Source organism: Loa loa (genome assembly GCF_000183805.2).
Source record: "Loa loa unplaced genomic scaffold supercont3.12, whole genome shotgun sequence".
Classification (NCBI taxonomy): domain Eukaryota; kingdom Metazoa; phylum Nematoda; class Chromadorea; order Rhabditida; family Onchocercidae; genus Loa; species Loa loa.
In genome coordinates, this window is record NW_018108192.1 from 540,911 (window position 1) to 565,553 (window position 24,643).

A 24,643-nucleotide genomic window follows, 5' to 3' on the forward strand; every position below is an offset into this window, starting at 1 on the left:
TATATATATATATATATATATATATATATATATATATATATATATATATATATATATATATATATTCTGGTACATATATATATTTTAGTGAAATGCTATGGCTAAACTTTGATTACTGGAACTTATAATAAGGCATTATATTTTTGTCAGCAAAGCCAGATGTCCTAAAACGACAAAATGAAAAACTTTGGTAAGTTATGATCAGTGTGCACGGTTAAAACACAGTGGTAATAACTTATCGAAATTTATGATCAATATATTCTAACACAATGATCAGAAACAGAAACTAGCAAATAACGGAAATGTTTTGGAACTCCTCCGCTGAGCTGATGAGGAACGTTTGGAAGGCCTACGACAAATGTCCGAGACAATATGCTGGTGATCCTAAAAAATGTCCACAACGACGTTTTTTGCCTGGATAAAGGATAAATGACTGCTCTTTTTTTTTCCATTCACCTAAACTCGTAAAAAAAACGATGTGAAATTCGCATAGTTTTTAAATCGAATATTGAAACATAGAAAATATTTACTAAAAAGTTGTAGAATTTCAAATGCACTGTTTTTTTTAACCACACACATTGGTCAGAACTTATCAAATTCCACTTTTAATAGACCTACTAAGTACTTCTTTCTTGAGACTTTGTATTTACGAGCATTGTTTTTCATGATTTTATTTTTTTTATTCTAATTTAACTTGACAGTTCAACAGACCAGTATTTGGATGAATTCGTGGAAATTTATTCCAAAATATAAAGACATTTATCAGGTTATTCATTATCCAAGAATTTTCCCTAAGGCGAAATCAGTTACAATAGATGCGATCGATGCGATTGGTCGTTGTGGATCCCTAATTTTCGGGATTGCATTCAAAACAAACTTCTCTATCACACCATTCTTATTAATCTGAAGACCGCGGAACAAACGATCTTCGCTTCCTGGTACCCATTTCAGTGGCGGCGGTTTCACTATCGGTTTGCTTGAATCTACAATTGTAAAATTTTGATAAATTTTTGATGAATGAAACCAAAAATCCCACCTCCATTCTTGTTTGAATTTCTGGATTTGTAAGGCATAAAAATCATGAAAATAGTTGCAAATATAATTGACTTACTAACTGGAATTGGATTTCATAGAATTTACCTTGAACATAACTCAAGCTAAATGACCCATCTTGTCCGAGTTCTGTTGCATCGAAAATGATTAAAGCTTCTGCTTGCTCTGATAACACATTAACTTCATCATTCCCACAACTACAAAGTAGGATAAAATAAAAGGGAAAAAATTTCATGAAAGAGGCAAGCAATATTTTAGGGTTCATTTTCATTTTTTAAATTCCAAACAAATTTTAGCAGAATTTATTAAAAAAATTCATAGGAAACTGCTGATCAAAATATAACTTCTAAATTCCACAGGTTCATTATTAAATCTTACACGAGGTGGATATAACTGCTCTATGTTATCATTCAAAAATTGTGAAAAAAAAGAACCATATCCGGAATCCAGTTTGTTCAAATATTGAATTATGTTTTATTTCCACATACGATCGGCATGTAATGTCACACCGAAAACCTGCCGATTGAATTTTAATTCGTATTCTCGCGTTATTTGCCTAGGAATCTCGGAATTACAGAACAAATTTAATTTTTTTGTGCAATGTGACACCAAATTAAGGTGGATTTGATCGATGTGGAGAAATAAACAGGAATTAAGAAGTTTTCTTCAAAACAAATTATCAAATACGGTAATGAATTCACTCTGATCCTCCAATAACATTTTTGAGAGCCTTTGTAATCCAACTGCTGCCAGATGCCTGTTGCAATGAGTTCTGCGCCACAGTTACCTAAATTAAACACAAAAGCGCTTTCTTTCCTCACTTTGGAAAAAAAAACAAAATTTTTCTTTTCCAATTTGAAATTTAACTCTATAAAGCTGTTCAAATTAAAGGGGAAGGGGAATTTCCGGTAGTAATTGACAAAATAACTCATATACTTGGCTGGACATCAACACATGTTGGACCACCTAATCCAGTTGGACATTTACAAGAGTGGCAGTTGTTCGGGTCAAGATATCCACCATTTGCACACTGCAGTGGCGAAGCCCCACATATGTCTGCAAAATCCGGCTTATTGTTGAAAAATAGTAAAGTAAGAGAAGACTTTATCTTGTTTTAATTTGCAAAAGAAAAAGAATCCAAATTAAATGGAAAGGCACGGATATTTAGCTGGTTAGGACGAATCAATGGTATTTGCTACTTCACCGCCCATAAATCCCAGTTAAAAAAGCAGATCGCACTCTGCGTTGTTCCAATGAATAGACAGAATGAACTCACGATTGCAATAAAGTCTGTTTATCTGTTTTACATCTATAAATGATGGACCGTATCTTTGACCAATCGTATGACTATATCGTTTATCTATCGTCTCAATAGTTGTGTGATTCCAATCAACAGAGAATGCCTGAATTGCATTTTCCAGAAAAAACCTTTAAATAAGGCAAAATATTGCTTAAATGAATTTTCCATTTCCACTCCAACAGACTGAGGAACTATTCCATGCAAAAGAAGTTCAGAGATTCGCATAATTATGAGAGATGGATCTGTTGACTGCAAAAGCTGTTTATTCACAAACGTACATTTGGTCCATAATGCATTACAGAACCGAGATCAAATGGTACTCCCATATTCTCGATTTCCATATGTGATCGTTTGACGAAATTACCCTCAGTGCCACGAGCAATGTATTTATTCTGCAGCTTAATATACTGATCTCGATCTGGTCGAGATTGCTCATGCCAAAAACCTAATGAATGACCAATTTCATGACTAACAATACCAAGCTGCAATAAGTGTATTATCTTATTGATTCATTCTTTGATCCTCTTTTTCTTATGTTTTATTTGATGAAAAATGCCAGAACTATTCATACATCAATGTAATGAGCGTCTCCCCTCAAGCGTTCAGGAACAGCAAATGCTGAGATTTTTCTTAAGGTTTTTTTTTTCTAATTTTTTGACAAAAAGCAAGCACGGTACACACGTCTTCACAGCCGTAACCAATTGATATTTCTTGACGGCCACCAGTTCTGCCAACGTTCGAATAACACCTAATAAAATCCAATGTAAGTTGGAGAATCCAAAAACTGATTTTCTATATTCTTAGAAAAGTTAAGCAGAGCATAAAAATTAGTAAGTGAAACTTTCTTAGGTCACAAGAATACTTCCTTCAATATGTAAAAAATGTATCCGTGTTCCTACCAATAAGATACCAAATTTTGGCGATATATTTAAGACACTAGTTAAAAACTTATAAATTTGTATAAAATACTAAGAAACGAACCCGCTTCCACGAAAGAAAATCACTCGGTCATACCCGGGACCATCTTCCTGCCATCGAACACATGTTTCACGTTGCCAGAAGTACAGTGCTGATCGTATTGTATTACGCCACGTTTCCGCAAAAATTTAAGTTTGACAAGTTTAAAATTCAATTAAAAAAAGAAACATGCACAGTGCAAGAAATATCGCACATTATAGATTGATTCCAATCACTTCAAAGATACACTAAAAATCTCGTAAAAAAAAGAACCATCAGAAGAAGCAAATTCATATGGTATATTGCTATTCTTTGGCCATCGATAAACTTTTCCTGTAATGACTTTTCGTCTATTTCTTCGACGAAAATTACTCATTCGTTGTTCTTTTCCAGCCATTACAATTCTGAATTTGAATAAATTCAATCCACAGTCTACAGGAATATGGAAACAAACTTTTTTGTTTTCATAACCAAAAAAACTTTTTCGAAAACAAAATGTTATCGTATCCTAAAGTAATCATTCTTATTCCAGCTGAACGAATCAATAGAAAATTGTCATTTTCTTCACGCTAACTGTATAATGCTTCAGGAAAAGAAATCCTAATAGTTCACTTCTGAAAATGCGATTCCATTTCTGACCTCTTAATTAAGATGCTTCTCAAAATACTCCTTCATTATTCCTCGTTTACTCACCCACTCAGTGAAGATAAATTGCAAGATTCATTCAAATAAACTAAAATTTATTTAAAGAAATTAAGAAGCATCAGATTTATCCTCCATAGCACTCACAGGGAGTCATCTATCTGAAGTTCATCTGAAGCACAAATATCACTGCAACTTTATTTATAATGATCAGAATTCCAAGTGAGAAAGGCTTTGTTTTGGCTGAGAGGGAAACTAATTTTTACAAGTTAATTTCTACCTAATTTCTTTCGCAAATTTAGTGAAAGTTTAACTAGAAATTGTCTAAACAACAGCTTTGCGAACCCTGTGAAATTAGCTTCTCTCAAGTCATTAATAAATAGCCTGTGTATCAGAAATAGGCATAATAGTAGAATTATGTGACAATTCAACAATGGGCTAGAGGAACAAGAAGAGAACTTCAAAAAAAATCACACAGGGAGGAAGCTATTCTTTGTTCCTTAATTTAAGCTATTAAGTGAATATAAATTGAAATTCATGGCTACGAACGTGAGATTGGAATGACAACGACGACAAGGATTGAAATGGAAACTGGATATTATATGGAAGATATGAGGCTACCACTTACACTTTAAGAATTTCAGATTACGTGGCATACTTTGAAAATACTAAAACAGGCCTAAGGGCAAGCGAAATTCTTTTACCAGTTTGAAAAAACAATTTAAATTATACCCTTTTACTTGATCCACAGTTAAAACAATATCACTTTCGAATAAATTTTTTGCGATTGGTCTGTTACGACCTATTTCCGTTCCATCGTTCATTGGCCGTAACCATTGCTGAAAACCCTTTTAGAAATACTTTTACCTGATGCTTCATACCACCTTTCATACCACCTGAACTTTCTGAATCAGGTAAATTCACAACTGCAGTCAACAACCTGTCAGTAACTGATAAGTTTCAACTTTTTATCCAGAATATTCAGCAAATACAAACCGTGCGACTATTGTCATATTGACTGGATGACATGGAACTAAAGAAGATGTTGAGCAGTTTCTGCACTGATCCATAATCTTGATTTTGGTAGCGATGAACATCCGAATATTGAGCTATCTCGCCTAATAACTAGAAATTCTAGAATTAGCAAACGAAGACTAAAATAAATGCAACAAATAAGAAATGCAAACTAAATCAACTTACTCTAGTAACCTCTTGTCCAAAGTTCGCTGCTGATCCTCTTATTACATCATTAGATATAGGCTGTGCTACTTGAAACCTGGATACAGATCTGAAAAATGGTGCTTAATGCTTATGTTGCTAATACAAAGATTGCAGGTGTCTTCATTCAATTACCTATCTTAGCCGATTTGCTAAATAAGCTACTCATCGTTAATTTTATTGCCAACAAATAGAGTTAAAAAAAGCCAAGTTGGGAAATGCAAGTGGGGTTGCTGAGATGAAGCTTACTGTTGTTGTGGTTGTGTATTTTGATGAAGCTGTAATGTTTGCTGTTGCTGTCTTTGCTGTTGTTGACCCAAATATAGCTGATTTTGTTGAATTTGGAATATATGTGGTGCTGAAATAAAAAAGATTAAAGTGATTCATTTTTTGAGATTAGGTTGTTGAGGAAAGAAGCAAAGATAGTCTATCTGGAATAATGAGAAATAAGAATTATTGCTGAAGAATCCGATTATCTATTCTCATCTCAGGATAGTTAAAATCATGTATTGTGATACAATATGCATCAATTATTTCTTTTCCAAATCGTTCGAAATAATTTTACAAAAATTCACTTTATATCAACGAACCGTTGTCTGTCGGAAAATAATTTGACGGAGATGGTGCTACTCGTGCAGTTCCACGGGGATCATTGGCAATAAAGTCATCGTGGTTTCCACGACTACTTGTCAAGAGTGGAGTCTTTCTGGTCTCAAAGAAAAAAGACGAAGAAATTGGTTCGAGCAAAAATTATATCACATAATACAGTGATAAGAGGAGTTTCTACTCTTTTTTTTTTCTTAAAAACGTTTGATTTCATCAGAAATATTTGATGAAATTGTATGGAAGGAAGAAGCGGTTAGTGAGATCAAATTATGAATGTGTAAATGCTTAAGGATTGATGATTCCAATTTAAAAAAAAATCTGTAGAATAATAAACGGAAAAAGGTTTTCATCGATTTAAATTTAATTTTCGATCAGAATGTAATTCTGTAATGAAGCAAACTCTGGATTACGATACAAGCAAACATTCAGATGCTTGACATGCTCCTTTTATCATACTTTTTTCTAAGCACCGTTATAAAACACTATTTCGAAATGTGGGTAAATTATATCTGGTGAAGGTTATACTTACTTTATTGTGTCAAAAGATCAGAAGAATGGCAGATAATGGGCAATCACAAAATGATTAACTAATAGCACAACAAATTAAAACCGTCTTCTATTAACCAACTTTCCAATTAAGTTGGAAATATGCTCCTAATTGTTCATGTATTTTATGAGTCAAAACTTCAGTTATATTAAAATCGGGCTCATGAAGGAATCTTTCGCGTTTGACAAATTGTTGTTTAAGTGAATATGTATTAGGTGAAACAACGATTCAATCGCAATTAAAAAAGAACGTTACAAACCTGCGATTTTGACTGACCATTTCGGACTTGAAATAACCTTTGGCCGATATTGGTGCCAAACTTGACAAATTCCTAAAATAGTAAAAATCTGGCAGCCATCTTTCCTTTTCCATTACATCCGAGAGGTACGCAAGGCGAGTACTCCACGAATAAAACGTAATTTATATTGTTCAAAGCTGAAAGAATTTTCAAAAAAAAAAAATTAATGCAAAATTTATGTTGGGATTTTATGACAAAAAAAAATAGCAAGATAATTGGCATTTTTTAAGAAATTGAAGCTAGAATTTGAATAGGCTGCCAAAAAATACCTGTATCAAGCCTTCGCTATTACTAGTTCCTGCTTTTTTGGGAGCAGTAGCGCTTCCGAAAAATGGTGAAATCAGTGAAAAGAAATCCTGGCACTGCAAAAAAAATTAAGAGAAGAATTATAATTGAGCGATCAATAATTAATAACCATAGTACTTCAAAGTGTTGGTAATGAGTATTCATATATCCTGAAATAGAGGAAATTCCATATGGAAAGTTAAAGACAAATGTGTTCAGAATGTCTACAGCTGTATGCTTGACGATAAAATGTGTAAATTAAGTAATTTGCACAACCAATAAGTAAAAGTTAATCATTAAATGAAAAATAATATACATTCTCTTCAAATTATTGTTGAATCAATGAATGAATGTTTCTTCGATGGTAGTTATTAATTAATTAATTGCAGTACTGTCATATAATTAGTTAATTAATCATATTACACCTCTTTGCATCACTGAGCTTTCTTCTAAAATGGGACCAGTACAGAAGTGACCGTTCCATAAGGCTCATTTTTGATCATTTCTTCGCGAAAACATATCTTATTTTCTTCTCCTATATTATTTAGGAAATGGTGGAGAAAAGCATTCCTCGCAGATGATAGTGGCAAAAAGAGCAAAACTTGTTTCTATGTAAAGAGTTTTTAATGAAGAAAAAAACCAGATATTGTTGCTGAAAAGTATAACAAAAATTCTGAGAAGCTAAATAAACTGTTAATGGAAAATGTATACCATTCTTCTTTCAAGCCCTTTTAAACGAACTTTTTGGTATAAAGGATCTAAGACAAAAAATGTTAAAAATTGAAATGAATCACCCGTATGCATATTTCATTTATTAAAGTCATTATATTGTAAGGAAATAAATTGTGTGATCACTGGATCACTGAGGGCAAAAGGGCTCACAAATACTATTTAATTATATGATGCTAACTTAACTTCAAAGATGTCAGCTTTATTTGAATCAAAATTATTCTCTTGCTAAATTAATAAAAAAGCTACTCAAAACTTTACTTCGACGGTTTGGCAAAATAGCGATGCAGCAAGAATAACATAAACTTCTTTCATCAGGCGCAGTTATTAGTGTTTCCTGCAGGAAACAGTCCAATTTGTCGTTGGTCTAGTGAAACCCAAAAATGTGGATGAAAAGTGAAACGACTAATTCAAGATGATTCAAGCTTTCTAACCTCTCCGAAAAATGTCCACAGTTTGAAGCCTGCAATAAATAATAAATATCCGTCAACTCATTCCTAATAAATATCTGTCAAATCATTCCTACTCTGTCTACTTACATTTGCATATAAACTGAAAACTAAGGCCTTAGGAAAGATTATCCATTATTTTTGAAGAGAACTTCCTTAAATTGCAAATGACAGATTTCAAATTCTCCTAGGAAAAGAGCACAAATCAAATATCAAACTAATATTCTATCAAATGCTACCAGAGCTTTAAATATTAGGAGTTAAGGAAACTATTTTACGATGCCAGACAAGCAAAAAAATAAATTTGTAGATTTTCCAAACTGTAGTATATTTACGGTAGAAGTGACAAAGATAATGAGAATGATATCACGGAACAGAACTGCTATCAACCTTTGCTAATTTCTATTTTAAATTTAAGTCTGCAAAAACAGCAATAGTCAAGTTATAAACTTTTAGATGAAAAATCAGAAATTATTTGAAAAAATGTTATGTAATTAATTGCATCACAAAGAAAACAGAGAAGAATATTTAATGTAGTGAGGATTCGCTCAAATAGAATCAAGCGAAGGAATGAGATTGCAAGAATCCAGTTTGAAAATATCCAATTTTAGCCTTTTTCCATCGTGTTTTGTTATCATACAAGTTGTGCGATAGTAGTAGATATAATGATATTATAACTAGTTGTTAATGGCTTTGCTGCTTTTACCAAATCATTCAACAAATTGACAGTTGATGAAAACAATTAGTGAGAAGATGCTCCAAGCACTATTTTAGAAAAATGTTAGATCTCTTTTAATTCCCTTCACCAGTAAGTAGACTGCTGATTTGAATGATACTTCTTAAAAAATTAATAGAAAACCACATCGCAGAGCTTTTGCAATTGATTACTGGGTGGGTATTTGGAGGGCAAAAGGATTGAGAATTGTATTTTCTGAAAGAAGGTTTACATGAAAATGAAAAGGCCAGAAAAAAAGGAAAAATGTAAGGTAAAGGAACAAAGTCAGTGGAGTGTTCGAAAAGGATCTAGAAAATCTTGACCTACTGATATTCGATCTATTCCAAAGCAATGGAATTTGAACTTTCCTTCCAAACTACTTCGTCTTCCAATTCATAAATTATCAGTATTGAAGGGAATGATCTGGTACCTCGATGCAATATCCTGGTTCCTTTGTCTGCCATATTATCTCTCCTAATTTCGCAGATGGAGCGGGGAAATTCACATATATATAAGAAATCTTTTAATTTTCACTATTATGCAAAAGTGTTGGATGAAATAAAAGCTTCCAATAACAAATTGTTCATTTTAATTATGACTACGATTGAAGTGGGTGGTTTAAGCGAAACGCTACCTGCGAGACTGAGTAAAGTAAGTCATTGCAGATGTCATGCGTTTCAGCAAGTCGGTACTTGTCATTGTTTGTTTGTGGAGTAAAATTTTCCACTTTATCAAGCACATCATCGATATATTCATATCTAGGTACCAAAGGTTCAACTTTTTTTGCTTAATCGAAATTGTCAAAGTAAGACTTTTTTTTGCTCCGAACAGCCACACTGACCTTTTTATTGGGCACACAATTAAGCTGTCAAGCTTCTAATTTCTAAATTTAAAGAAAAAGTATTTGATTTACAGTATTCGGATGCATTCAAAAAAGCGGAAAGTGCAATGAAATTATTGTTGGATTTGTGTGCAAGTCCTAGTTTTGAGACAAGGGAAGGTTGGAAAAATTCGTATGAAAAAAACGGCGAAAAGGTCTACTCCAAACAGTTTGAAATAGGAAAAATATTTACTTTAAGGGTAAGCTACATCTTATAGTTTGTGATGGTACACGTATTGGTATTTATAATAAGTGTTCAAGATTTTGAATTCTTAACTCATTTAGATAATTTTCAATGAAACAATTCAAAACTTATTCTATGATCACTGGGAAAAGATTACAACAACGCCACTGTGGAATCCTAATTTTGCGTATATGGAGAGGATTGAAAAATTAACTTCTCACTGTGATATTCTGAAGGTTAACTTCACTTTCTCGAAAATACTCAGAAAGTATGTCTCTTACTGATAATGAAAGTTTTCTAAAAATTTAGAAAATTTTGTGCTTTTTTCGAAGATGAATTAAGCAATTTTTAGTACGCAACAACAGATATAATGTTCATAAAGGGCCGTGAATTCTTGGCATGTCGATTATATCGGAAAATTGGATCTACAATTTATGTAGCTGCAAAAAGTTTTGAAATCGATGAAATACCTAAAGTGAACAGCAAAGTACGGTATGTAACTTGTAGATCCCCAACTTCTTTGGAGTTATTCTTGACATAGAAACTTTATTTTTTTCGCTTAAAAGGAGAAACGTACTGGATCAAAACAAGTATTCACGATAAGTGGTAATATTTTATATCAAAGTGTGAAACCGTTCCGAGTTAACTCTTACTATTTCTGCAAACAGTGCTGAGATGTTGCTTGGTGCCGGACGATTTTCACCGCATCCACCAGATCCACAGAAAACACTTATCGATTATGCACTCTGTGTGAATCCAAAAATTAGTTTACCTCAGCGCCTCATCGATACTTGCATTGCATATATGTTACATCGTGATTCAATGTTTGCTCGGAAAAAAGCACAAAAGTTGCGAAAAACCAACCACTCACAGGAAGCTATGAAGACGTCAAATACACTTGAAGATTAAAATTCTTTGTGTTAATGCAATGTCTCGATTTAAGTGTATTATGCAATATGTATTGAAGGTCATACATCGAAGTGACCATCAAACGAGAGTCGTAATGTTTATGGCCACGAAGGATAAAAGAAAATATTTCATGGGAAAAAAAAAGCTTTTCCATTCGTCTAACCTAATGAAGTAATTCAACCTATTTTTCACTTTAATGCATAAGTTGCAGAAACAAGAATTTTTTTTTTCAAAACAAACTCATCAACGTAACGCATGAAGTCACAGCAGAACCTTTTTTCTGGACCTGCTACCTGTAACACCTTCTTATCATAGTGATTATGCATTCGCGCTAGCTGATCGTTTCATAAGTTAGCACAGGAGAGGATTTTAAGTTAAACCATATGCAAGATAACATTTTTCCCTTTCATATGAACATATATAGCAGTTCAGGGTGAAATACCACAAGGAAAGCTTTAAAACGGAAATAGGCAGTTATTATTGCAGATAAAGCAAAGACAAGCATAATAATCATTGGTGTCATTTAGTAGTTAGGGGATTTTTCTAAATAGTAGCTCGTTGTAGCTATTGCTGTCAAATTCTATTGGTGATACACTACGCTACCATTTACGATGATTCGTTGAACGCAAACTTTCTCGGATGTTGTAATTCCATTCAAACGGAGTCTCATCCGTTGGAATTTAGTTTGTAACGCAATATGTATTTTATGACAGCTCTAAAATTTAGAAGCGTTTTTGTATTTCTTTTTAAAAGTAATTCTCCAATTATTAAATATACCAGTACGATTGAAAAATTGTGAGGATTCTGAAGTAAGTTCAAACTTCATAGATTTTCCAAGGGAAGATATACCTGTCACCTGAATGATCAACTCGCAAAAAAACGTACCAAAACGGTATTGCTAGACGTCATACGTTCTAAATAAGTTCCAGGCAGTTGAATAGAAGCAGTATGTGAACCAGTTTCTTTAATGATTCCTGCTTGTATTTCTCAATTATTTCAGAATGTTTAAATACCACCCGACAGGGCTTTTTAAGTAAACTCATTTCAAATGTAAAATGAATGGTTATTACCAGAACTCATATCACATAATTAGGGATTTATAAACATAATAAATGAAAATTAAAGAAAAATAAGTAAAAACTAAATCCATAAGACAGATCACTTTTACCAAAAAGGTTTTACGAACTTTACTGATAGCCTAATTAATCAACATGTTTTTCTTAACAATTCATATTACCTTCACTACTTTCTCTTTTTGTCTCTCGTCGAACATCATTATTCAACGAAGCATCTGAAATAACCATTTTTATATGAAATGGAACTAATAGTGTCTCTGCTTCAACGAAATAAAGTTAGAGAGATTTCTACAGAGGGTCCAATTATGTCATGTTTTGCATATTTAAGATCAGTTGTACCGAACTACAAATAAAAATCTGTAGTGGAAAATTTTAATAAAGAAAGAAAAGCCAACACTTTTTAGAGCGTTTACCTCAGCTAACTAACAGCCACGTGAAAGTTTACCCACAATTTGTTAGACTGAATAAATTCATCGCCTATATGAAATTACATGATACCTTATACCTTTAGTAATTGAAGCATCACCATCGGCAATTAATACTGATTTTGAAAACTTCTCTTGCCCTTCAAAAAACGATAGAATTTTGATTAAAGATCTGACAAAAAATGAAGTGTTTAATCTTGTATGTTTAACAAAATTTCTATTATCAAGAAGTTATTTGCACGAGTCTCTTTAACCATGGAGTCTTTCAAAGAATCATTATTTTGAATTCAAAACAATCATCTTTTGAAAAAATTTGAAAAGGGAAAAAATTTATTCATAGTTAAAATTCGAAATCGAAGAAATTCACTCACCATCGAAACACTGTTTTCTTGTTTGATCCGAATGTGAAATCGGTTGTGTTTGTTGAATTATTGCACTGTCCCATGATTCCCTGCTTATCCCTTCTCTAATTTCTTTAAAACTTATAGCATCAAATACATTTAAACCGGCGGAAATATAATTCTCAAATTGTTCCTCATAACTGATTCTCTGTTCCAATTGCTGGTTCCGGTCAGAATCTATGGTCCGTGCAGTACTTTCAGTTAGCACATCCTTGACTGAATCTGTACTATTTAGTGTGCAGGTCAGTGATTGTTCTGGCGACCATTGCTGGGCAGTAAGGAGTGAGTATGCTGGAGATTCACTGCAGAGAGAACGGTCATCGTAAGGGCAGTACCTTGCACCGTTAACTTGAATCATTAATTCAGGAGAAACACGGTAAGTTTTAAATCGTTCTTTATATGAAATTTTGTGAGGTATTTTCTGCTTTGTCTGCTTTTTCAAGAATCGTTTGGCTGATGAATTTTGTGAGAGGTTAAACTGTGCTGTATGTATATTCGGAGAGATATTGTCCTCGAAGCGCTTGAAACGAGAATTCCTATTCATGATTTTCATAACCTTTTTCTGCCAAGAATCGGATTCTTGAAAATCAAAAGAACAACAGTGAAAACCTGAAATCTTTTTTGGTGGAATTGTTTTCGTTTGCATCCACAAACTTCCCCCGCTTGATGGGATCAGTGAAATATTAGAAAATGAGGATGAACTTGACGGTTGGGTCCGAGCTATACATACGTCCAGTGAAGCAAAATTCTGGAAGCGTTCGATACGAGATTTCTTCTGCATTGGTTCCGCCGTTGATTTATTCCAAACACATGGGGAAGAAGTCAGATATCTAGAAGGTAAAAAGAGACTTTGACGAGTACATTTGCTAGATGGTGTTGGTTTTGATCGTCCAGTGAATGATCTGTCAAAAAACGAAGTGTCACGATAAAGCAACGCAAGCGATGACCTTGCTCGAACGGCATTTTTTTGAAAACGATCAAAACGAGAAGTTCTCAACAACTTTGGTATTTTCGATTTTCTTCTCATCGATACTCTAGAAAATAAAGCATTGGATACGGTAAGTGCTTCACATGATTTTGTTGAGGCGGTACTTGTGCCTGACAAATTTGTTTTCAGAAAACGTTCAAAGCGAGAAACTCTTTGTAATATAGATTTAGATCGTTTCCTTGGCGATTCGCTATGAGATACCACATCAGGCAATACTGATGCTTCCGACGGTTGTATTTCGGTAGTACATGAACCTGATAAAGCATTTTTCTGAAAGTACTCCGTACTGGAGGCTCTACGCAATAGTTTAATTGTGAAGTTAGAACGATGTTTCCTTGGCAGTGCTCCAAAAGACAAACTTTCAGTCAAAAGCTCTTTCGACGACCGTAGATGCGCTACATGTACGGATGAAAGACTGCTCTTGCTAGAAAGTTTTGGTAGGTAAACTGACTTTGCTTGCTCATAGAATAAACCTTTGTGCAGCCTGGTCGGTAAGATGGCAGGAGAACTTGGCGCAAGTGCTTGTGTTGCAAGGAAATCCCGTGAAACTTCTAGTTCAAATTGTTCAGGACGACAACTTCCTTGAGAGATCTTCGATATTGAATCCTCAGAGACTGGAAAATGGTTAAGACGTGAGACTTCCGATAATGATTTGGAAATTGTTCGTTCCAAAATCACTTCTGGAGATATTCCTATTTCAGTTAAAGTCGACTGATCCGTAACTTGTCCCAATCGTGATGGTTGCGAGGCACGTTCTGCATCCTTGATTTCTGGCTTCCAAAAGCGTTTAAAACGAGAGACTTTCTGAGGTGAATTAGGAGAAATCCACTGCCAAATGTTATATTTGGAGGATTCTGATGACATAAAATATGACGACTGTCCTAAAGTTGAAATCCGTTGCGATGATTCGATTATCCATACCTGTGCAGAAACAGCCTTCACAAATTGTGACGCGAAGCGTTCAAGGCGAGAAATTTTGTGTGGTACACGGGAAAATGTTCGCTGCCAACCACATGGTGTTTTGACTTGAGTTGTACAAAGACTAGATATCGGAGCGTTATTATGTATCTGGTCTGATTGTTGCATATGATCTCTGCCTAGATGAAATCGAGAAGTTTCCTCCTGATATGAATTTCTTAATGATAACTGCGATTCAGCCTGTTCCAAATTCAATGATGTCTCGGTTGGTTCATTTTGGGCATTCATAACTGAATGTACTGCTTGACCTTCCCTCATGAAACGTTCCTTTTGCGATGTTGCGTCATATCTCGATATTACTCGATCCCAGAATAATGGTTTTAAATACTTATGGTACAATCCGTTACAAGGTAAGGAAGCGACTCTCGATAATAACTGTGGTGATAGCTGTTGCAAATTTTGACGGTTTGATTCATTTGCTGTATTACATTCTGCAGTGAGTTCAGGACTGCTGATGGAACGTTTTTTGTTACATATTTTTGGTGATGGTTGTGATGTCGCTCGCTGCCATAAGCGCAGTTTTGATCGATGACTTTTTCTGTTTCTTGATGGCGTTAAAGAAACTGCAGTTCGTAAGCCTTCTGAAATTGAATGTCGTCGACGAGAAGTCCACCACGAAGATCCCAAAGGGGTACACCGCTTCATCATTTGCTTCATTTTCATAGCAAACGAAATAGTTGTAGCCATGTATTGCGGGATATGTTGAGGTCCTTTCGAAGCTGTATTTGTCGTGGATATCCGATAATGATAGGACGATGGAACGTGTTCAGAACTACTCGTTGTTGATTGCAGCATAAAATATCGCCATGGAGAAATAAATATTGGGATGTCATATTTCTTTTCGTCTGATCGGCATGTTTTTAAATCCGCCATTGAAAGGATGGAATTTGGAGTATAACTGACAGGTGATGACAAACTATCGGTAATGGCAAATGCCGATTTTGCTTTAGAAACATCAATACTGTTGATCTGAACGAATGAAAATTCTACTATTCCAAATGAAAAAATGTTTCAGTTGGATTCATGCTTTTATCAATTAAAGGATAAAATTTACTACTTCAAATCCAATAAGTTTTTAACCAACTAAAGTTTCTAATAATAATTTCGGGAAATTTTCGTCGTCAAATACATAGCTTTAGCCATCAGACGAACAATTTTCTCAAGAATTTAAGAGCCGTTGTCCTCAAGACTTTGTTTGGGAAAATTGAGGAAATAGTATTGGTATTTAAATTTCAAATTTAATTTTGAAAACAAAATCACTGTGAAATCCAAACCAAATTACAGGGGAATTGCTGGTCGTGCCTCTTGATTCAGTCAAATCCAAGCTACCGGCTGTATATTCAAGAATATCCTTTTCTGAACTTCTTTTCTCAATGTCCACAGTCGTGTAATGATCTGAAACAAATCAGTCCGAAGGTGGTGCTTTTTCCATATTTGATAAAAATAACGAAAAAATATGAATTTAATAAGAAACCTGATCAGACAGATATCGTAATCTTATAGCTTAGTGATCCTATCAGATTTCCAATGATTTTTAATACCATTGTAATTAGTAATTTATTAAATAGAGTTATGGGAATTCATTAAGAATTCGTTAAGAAATTTAGCTTTTAAGAAATGAAAAAATTTCATAATTTGGTTGTACAACAAACTGTTAAGAAATTTTAAAATTATTCGAAATCAACTGCTTGCACAGATGAATGAATTCATTGTATGAAGACCAGTTTGCTTTATTGCACCCGTAACTGCTAATAAGTATACTTATTAATTAAGGTGGATATAACGAACCAAGCCAAACAATCAAATCAAATTAAAAGCTCGTAGTTAATAACACTAATGCAAATGGGTTGCGTCATGCGCAATCTTCTAAGATTCGTTTTAAAAAGCCTGATAATTTAACCATTATATTTTACAGTATCTCTCGTCACATTTGCGAAAAACGTTGTTGTCTTCTCTGTGATTGTCCTTAGACGTTATTAATTTACACATCAATTATAGCCGTCCTTTTCGGTAACGTAAGACTGTACCATTAACATTCATTTGTGTTATCCAATTATCATATAATTTTACAAGCTTTCACAACAAGATGATGGATGTATTCAACGTAAAACTACGTTTCAAGTTCAAATTTTAGACACAAACTCGTATTGGACTTGCTACGTGTTATGTGCTTGTTATGACCTTTGAAAAACTACATGATGAAATAATTCAAATTTTCGTCCATTCAAACAGAGGCAAAAATTTTGGCATTTTTTAATCGCCATTTTCGAAATTCATTTTCGAAACTGTGAGGAAAAACACTTTATTTAGAAAACGTGGAAGCTTGGGATGACATGTCCTTTCAGACATATTTACATTCTTGTTCCCTCAATGGGTCCCAACCACAGGTTTTTCAAAGTTCATGCAAATACTAATGCAGAAATTTGGACAGTTAAATAGATATGCAGTAATTACATTCCTTAAAATTTTTTGAATTTATAAAAAATTGATTGCGTCAACTTGACGAAATGAATTTGAAACTAGGAAAACCGAAGCATACCCGTTTCATCCATCTGTTTCGATGTTATCAGAATTTCTCTACTTGGCTCTGTGCCTGCACATTCCAATTCGATATCGACTTCCAGTGGATGTGTCGAGAGCTCCCTTTCTCTTTTCATATTGTACTCCATATTCCGATGATCAGCGATCACTTCTGTTAATAACTATTCGGTTATTACGTCTATGTTAGGCTCATATTAAAATAACTATTTAAAACTTATTTTTTATATTTTACAGATAAATGCCATTTTGACAAGCTGGTGACAAATTAGGAATTGTCCAGCAACGGTTTATATCATGGCTTATTGGGTATTTCTACAAAAAAAATTATATAATAATGCCGATTTATCCTCGACCTGTAACACTTTCTAATGATTCTAACGTTGGTTCATTTGGATTCGATTGAGTTCCATTTAAATTAAACTAGAATTAAATTCCTTCTTCTTATGATATTGTCAATTTCATTCCTTTGGGAACAGTATTCTATTCAGCATGTGTCGTAATAACACCAAATACAATAAAGTTAGTTATAAACAACTGAGATTAAGTTAAACAAATAATTCAAGAATCTAAGGTTTGACAACAAAGTTATAAATTGAAGCTCAAGCAAAAGTTTGCCCCATCTCGAATTTCTTTCATGTTTTTTGCGCCGGTCGCGTTAAAAACCGTACCAGAAGATAATCGCGGAATAATATGATTATAATTCTCAGGATCTTAGTTAATATCACCACTCTTCTGATGAACCCCTTCTTAAACTGGTCCCAGAATATCTACTTAGTAATATGTGTTAAAAATTACTGGCTTAAATTTTGAACTTTTCTTCGTAAGTTCCAGGCATCTCAACCAAATCCCAAAACTGGTAAAATCTTCAACTAGCGTGATAATTCTAACAATTACAGCTTAAATTCGTTCCATGGAGTTAAGCTTGCCATTAATAATAATAACTGAATGATACCTTTGTTTCCCTCAGCTGACATTGAACATGACGCTGAATCGTTCCATCCAGATGAGGCTACAATATCTATTCACTTTTTTTTTCTACACTTTCAATAACTCAAAATATGAGTCTGTTAACAAAGCGACAAATTACTATATTGATAAACAACAGAATCTGTAAGTAATCAATCACATCTAATATTTAGTTTGGTTAATATAACTATAATTATGATTGGAAAGTGTTAGACAAAGAAGATATCATTGCTACGTTTGCGCAGCTATCAGTGCCAAAAGAAAATTTCTTTCTCCTACTCACCCATTAGTCAACAAAAAAGAACAATAACACTATTTACAACTATAATAATGTGTTTGTTACATACCGAGTATTCAAATAATGATAATATTAAATGGGATTTATTAAGTGACAGTCATTGTGAAGTAATTATTAATTGATTACCTTGAAAAGTGATCTTATTGCATAGCTACTTATGACAATTTTCACGGTAATTTTTGTGGCAACTATTGTACGACAATTTTTTTCATTTTTATTGCATAAAAATAGTTAAATTTCTAGCCTCATTAAGTAAGTTCAGAATTATATTCAGACCTTTCAATGAAGAAGCCATTGCAATATCAGCAGCACGATCTGATGTGACAATTGATGTTTTCTGAGTTGTTACCCATTTTACTGTTTCCATTTCAACATTCAATCTATCCATGTATGATGATTCTGTCTGAGATTTACTCATTTCCAGACAATCACATTCATCATTTTCCGCGCATTTTCCAAAATTTTTATTGTGCTTTTTGTTTTGTTTGCACTGTACTGAATTCGGTAATGTTATAAAACTATACTTCTGGCAATTATAAGCAGAGGAAAGAGCAGGGTATTTGTAGAGAACAGATGCAGAAGTGAGGATTGAACTGTTGGACACACTGTGTGGTATCGTTTGACTTCGGCTATCTAAATTTTCAGCATCGAGCAAGTTAACATTTTTATGATTTGAGACTGTGTCACAATCAGAATTCAGAAAGCCGCAATGAGAGCACTGCCATTCATGTCGCACTGGATTCATTGAATACGAACACTTAGGTTTTTGATCAATATACAAAGATCGAATTTCTCGTATCGTCGTACCACCGCAATCATTGCAGTGAAAAATATAGTAATTTTCAGGTTCCCAAGACGCAGTTCCTAGCATCGGTCGTAGAGAATTTGGACATCCGCAACAATGCTGATTTCCGGAATGATAAGAACACAAAGTGTAATCACCCTGACGACTCATTGCATGGCTGCGATCGTTCATCTTCACACTCCACTGATTGATTTCAGTGCCTATAGCATCAAATGATGCATGCAGTCAACGTAATAATTATTCCAAGTAATAATTATTACTTCATTTATAGTACATCAGAGCAGGGCTGATCCTATAATGGCGTGAAACAATCTTCCAAAATTCTACTAAATAAGGCTTATCAATCTCACAGTTCCACTTGCCATTTTACTTCTTCCCCAGTACAATAAGGTAAATCACTCATTGCGAGAGAGATTCTTTAATGACTTTCAAACAAATTTCCAAACAACATTCTAAACTAAGTTCTTTTGAAATGATAAAGTTGAAAAAACATTTGTATATATTTGCAAATATAGATTTGAACGGAGCGAATTAATGCAGTTAGAAGGGATTGAACAAACAAATTGAGAAAGTTTTCAATTATGTGATGAGTAATTTCATCCATGGATATTTAGATTAAAACGATTGAAAAAAAATATGTAATTGAGAAACGACGGTACCTGTCGGTTTGCTGCGGTTGATTGTTCGGTTTGCTACGATTGATTGCGTTTCAGAAATGGACATTTTCAAGTTACTACGTCTTCTCTGATTCATTTCCATAGTGGTGTTCACGTCCGAAAAATCTACATCGTTGATTAAAAATAAAACGTTACACTTTAGGTCGGAGCAAATAGCTACCAACATATGTTGACGTTCTAAGCGTGCGATCCTTGGAATGATCTGTTTTTCCCGATATTTCTCATTTCTCAACATTAGATTCTAGGATTTTTGTTTCCGGTTTCTGATTGCGTTGGTCCTTTATTGATTTTAGAGCATTTTGAAATACTTGATAAACTCCACAAACGTGTATGCAAAGTAGGATAAAAAACTAAAGTTGGACAACCTTTGTATATATGCCATCAGATCTTTTTTCTTGCTACCCGACATTTATAACCCAATAAAAAAGCAAGTTGTCCTCTGTTCCTTCAGTCAATTTTATGTGCAATTAAGAAGCAAAATGCATGCAGCATCCCATAAACTATAATTTTAGCGTGACGCTTTAACGTCAATCGTTGAATGTCATCATTAGAACGGTCAACCAGTCAGCTTAGCAGGTTCTCTGCCAGTTTGCTTTAAACTTGTAAAAACTTTTTAAACTTAACCATAAAATTTAAAAGCGCACATGAGCGAGCTATGCTCACATCCCCGTTTTTTTTCTTGTTACCATCATTAAAACTCTTCACACTCATATCTTTCCGTCTCTGAAAGGGAAAATACACACAGTTCATATATTGAACTTTTTAAAAACATCATTGAAGTCACTTCCAGTATTTCCGCCAGTGTTACAGATAAATTTGAACATGAAAATATAATGAGGGTAATTAATAGCATATTAATGAAGGGGATGGATTCTGACTGACTAATCGGAATAATGTCCAGTAAAGGATTCCGGTTATTCAGTTACGGAAGCGGAAGGGTGGGAAAAGGAAGGATATAAACAATATTGCATCATTTAACGCGACTGCTTGGGTAACTTATCTATCGGTTTGTTTTTCAGATATAAAAATATACACATCACCGTTCATAAGCTAAGACATTTCATGAACGCAGTTGCGTTTGCGGACGGAAGATTGAAAGTGCACGCAAATATTCCCTTGTATGAAACCTGTGTTTCTAATTGTTACCATGGGTATTGGTCCATCAGGGATTTCTGAAGCTGTGGTGACAAGTCCATCCTGAAGTTCGTCTTCAATTCGTATCCACGGGGTTAGATGCCCAACTTCATTATTTCTTTTAGTTGAAGACATCAAGCTGATCTTTATGTAATTACTAGACCAGTTATAGAATTACTTGATCAACACGCCTAGTGATTTAGGAAACTGCAGCAAAAGATATATAAAAATCTCACTGAATCCATCCAACATTTCGGGTGACTATTTACTGGCGAATAAGAATTTGCATATCTATTGAATGCAATTTGCATTTCACCAAGGAGAGAGTTGAATATGGTAGCTGGATGAATATCGTGGATTCGCTTTCATTTATACTAACACGAATTTGGATCGAAAAAAGAGCCATCTGAAAAAACCACAGATCACCATTGTGTTGTCGTCATGCACAATGATATTTGCAAATTTTTGAACTCGGAACCCATTTTAAACTAATGCTACACAGTCTAGTACATCAGTTTCGCACGAGACCACAATGTTTTGGAAATCGTTTTACCCCATGCCATTTTAATTTATACATTTGAAAATATCTCGTCCTTCTCATACAGAACAAAAACTCGGAACGCTCTAAAAACAAAGAGTAAAGAGCTATGTATTCATATTTATTCCATCCTACTTCGAATGTTGCAGAGAGATCCACAACCTCAAAAGAAATTAAGAAAAAACAGCTTTTTTATGTACACAACAATAATACACACAGTTCCGAGATCTACATTTCACACTACTGAACAGTACTACACAACCAACATTTCAATTAGAATAAAAAAGATAAAATCACTCCAGATAGATAGACATTTGGCAACGCATTACATCAAATGGTAAAGATTCATTCAGAGGAAATCTTATCCAAGCTTTCCAAGACATATTAGAATAGTAGTTCCCAACCGGTGGTCCACGAGAACTAAAATGTGGCCAAGAAAACGGCCGCACGGTGAATAGAATATAGCAGGAGCCGTTCTTACCAATATTTGATAAATACGTTAAAAGTTTCGATTAAAATTCATTTTCAAATAACAAAATTTATTATTTTTGAACCTTTTAGTCGGTGCTACAAATAAAAAAGCCAAAATGGTTCCTGGTCAAGAAGAGATTGGGAAGCATTAAATTAGAACGACACAACTATCTAGGCATTTTGGAAAAAGATATAAATTCAGATTTGAAAATTACTTTGGAAGTATTTCAAGACTTTCAGGATCAATCGGTCAGTCAAGACTGCTAAATCCATGACAAAAAAGTGCTTAACCATAAAGGATAATATCACGAAGAGAAAAAAAAACACTTTTCTTTATAATTATGAAATTAATAATGATGTTTTGGGACATAGTGGGAGTCGGCTAAAACAAGTAAAACAATAAGCAAAATAAATGTTAACATGCGGAGAAATGGAAAGGATTGAAAACTGTAGTTTACGCACAATTCAAACGTAAAATTGTGAAAGATAGAAGAGTGATTAAAAGGCAAAACCAATAACTTTCCAATGATAAGCTTAATTTTGGAAGTATCTTCAACGTTAGAACTCAAATATTTTGAAGAAATATTATACTGCAACCAACAGCAGAAAAACGCACCAGACAAAATCAATCAGAATTGAATCCCTAAAGGCAAGAAAACAGGGCCATGTAACTTGTGTTTGAGAACGATTTCATCAAATTCTTTTTGTTTCCACATTGAAAATGGGAAACAATCAGTTTTGTTAGAAATGATGCAGCTATTCCATGGTTGTTATTGCTAAAATAACGGTGAACATATTCTACTACATTACATAATTTGGATCATAATATTAGCAACAAAAATAATGTTATATGGAATCCGAAAAACACATATTTCTTCGGAAATCAATATTATTATCATGTTTCAACGTTTCAACCCAAAGCAAGATGGAAATAAACTCCTTTCTCTTTGTGAAAACTATTTCAAAAATAAATATCTTAAAACAGCAATTACTTTATTTACACTAAGCTAAAAAAATGAACCACTGCAGCTACACTATCCTACAACCAGTTATTAAAAATGTGAAATTCTATTTCTTTTAAACCACCTTATGCCATGCACAGTTTCGTTCGTTTTACACATCATAAATTTTGTTAGAAACGCAAAAGTGTAAGTTTGAAGGTAACCAAATTTCATGCTCTTAGAGCAATGAACTGATGGTAAATTTCCAAAATTTTTGGATCGATTCCTGCTGTTACAAACAATTCCTTATCAATGTATTGTTTAATCTCGAACAATTCGTGCCAGTACTAAAAACCAATTTCAATTTCGTATTACCGACAATGCAACACTGTCTTTTTTAAACATAAAAGTGTTTACTTAAAAAGAAATTGATAAATTTTTTTTAATTGTGACATGTTTTTTCTGAAAATAACTTTTTTTGCTCACACGATAACCCGATGCATTATAATCAAAAGGAGACAGCAAAGGTTATTTGTGAATGGAAATTTTGTTAACAATTAATATTAATTTGACGACGAGAAGGAAGTTCAAAAATCTGGATTTCAATGAAAAAGTCAAAAACTCAAACCCTCAACAATATCTCCTTATATCGTCCCATCATATATCGATACCAATAAGTGTCGTAGTTTCTTCCAGTTGTTTCATATTTTACAACATGTTCAGAGAGAAACACTACCAATTTCTAAAAAACATTTGCCATTTGCCTTTTCTGGAAGAATCAAGAGAGAAAAAAATGGATATATGTATGTCAAATAGGATTCTCCAATAACATTAGGTATTTACCCACATTTTAGAATCTCGAACTCTCATCGCAATTTTCCACTAAAATAAAATTTCCATAAGAATGTAGAAACTAAATCAAATAATCGTATTTATTTTTTCTTAATGCTTTAAATAACAAAATAATATTCTAAATTACATGTAAAACATTCAGAAACAGGTTTTTCAACATTTCCTGTATTTCCTTCAATTCCTTCTTCTTCATTTCAATATCATCGTCAAGAATTATCCCCAAACCATCGTCTTCTTCATTATAACAGAAACGCTGATATGCCTGTACAAAAAGCATTACAAAAAAATATTACGGAAAAATAAATAGTGAGCAAAAAAAAGGAAACTTTGAAATTTGTATTATAAGATTCAGAAAATATTAGTCATACAAAAATTTTTAATATTTGCAAATTTCATTTAAAAATGTTGGACTTAATTCGGTAATTCAAAATGAAATTAATCTGAATTATCCAATAACTTTTCAACCAATAAAAGTGTTAATGAAATTATGTGATCTCTGGAAGCAATCAGTTCGCGATTTTTTGGAGTTGCCACTCATGTGATAAACACAAGCAAAAAAAGGATGACTAAGATGGAACCAGTCCCTAGCGTATTTTTATTCGAATTTCAAAGAAAATCATCTAGCACTTTAAAGAATTATCAGTTTAGAAAAATAGAGTGGTAAAAAGGAAATTTATTTTACCATTATCCGAAAAGATCCCTTCACTTCTTTTATAAAATGACATTCACGCTATCATAAAATTGAATAAATTACGTTTCTATCATTTCGCTCCATCCTGG

At 33.5% G+C, this 24,643-nt stretch overlaps 5 protein-coding genes across 5 annotated transcripts in view; 1 reads left to right on the top strand and 4 right to left on the bottom strand.

The window, feature by feature from the left end:
* Positions 1 to 774: 774 nt before the first annotated feature.
* Positions 775 to 7,071, bottom strand: LOAG_04290 (hypothetical protein; the record flags this gene model as incomplete). The annotated part of the gene is made up of 18 exons (XM_020446559.1): positions 775 to 983; positions 1,141 to 1,250; positions 1,488 to 1,609; positions 1,755 to 1,840; positions 1,990 to 2,109; positions 2,330 to 2,456; positions 2,632 to 2,835; positions 3,035 to 3,101; positions 3,335 to 3,422; positions 3,584 to 3,714; positions 4,685 to 4,791; positions 4,949 to 5,077; positions 5,153 to 5,240; positions 5,420 to 5,528; positions 5,761 to 5,881; positions 6,583 to 6,654; positions 6,891 to 6,983; positions 7,045 to 7,071. 18 exons carry the CDS (start codon positions 7,069 to 7,071, stop codon positions 775 to 777), a joined length of 2,010 nt encoding a protein of 669 aa, XP_020303116.1.
* Positions 7,072 to 9,393: 2,322 nt separating this feature from the next.
* On the top strand, positions 9,394 to 10,772 carry LOAG_04291 (hypothetical protein; the record flags this gene model as incomplete). The annotated part of the gene is made up of 5 exons (XM_003139828.1): positions 9,394 to 9,450; positions 9,715 to 9,879; positions 9,965 to 10,099; positions 10,216 to 10,355; positions 10,532 to 10,772. 5 exons carry the CDS (start codon positions 9,394 to 9,396, stop codon positions 10,770 to 10,772), a joined length of 738 nt encoding a protein of 245 aa, XP_003139876.1.
* A 1,864-nt stretch (positions 10,773 to 12,636) lies between these two features.
* LOAG_04292 (hypothetical protein) lies at positions 12,637 to 16,350 on the bottom strand (the record flags this gene model as incomplete). Its single annotated transcript, XM_020446560.1, has 3 exons — positions 12,637 to 15,609; positions 15,923 to 16,035; positions 16,326 to 16,350. 3 exons carry the CDS (start codon positions 16,348 to 16,350, stop codon positions 12,637 to 12,639), a joined length of 3,111 nt encoding a protein of 1,036 aa, XP_020303117.1.
* Positions 16,351 to 18,659: 2,309 nt separating this feature from the next.
* LOAG_04293 (hypothetical protein) lies at positions 18,660 to 19,421 on the bottom strand (the record flags this gene model as incomplete). Its single annotated transcript, XM_003139830.2, has 1 exon — positions 18,660 to 19,421. The coding sequence occupies one exon, from the start codon at positions 19,419 to 19,421 to the stop codon at positions 18,660 to 18,662; it is 762 nt and encodes a 253-aa protein (XP_003139878.2).
* A 3,820-nt stretch (positions 19,422 to 23,241) lies between these two features.
* The window catches only part of LOAG_16677 (MIF4G domain-containing protein), a gene marked incomplete at both ends in the record, with an annotated part of 7,079 nt that continues 5,677 nt past the window's right edge, over positions 23,242 to 24,643 (bottom strand). Inside the window, 3 exons of the mRNA XM_020449328.1 lie at positions 23,242 to 23,358; positions 23,640 to 23,753; positions 23,991 to 24,125. Of these exons, the coding sequence (XP_020307191.1) occupies positions 23,242 to 23,358; positions 23,640 to 23,753; positions 23,991 to 24,125 (366 nt within the window). The remainder of the gene's footprint in view (positions 23,359 to 23,639; positions 23,754 to 23,990; positions 24,126 to 24,643) is intronic.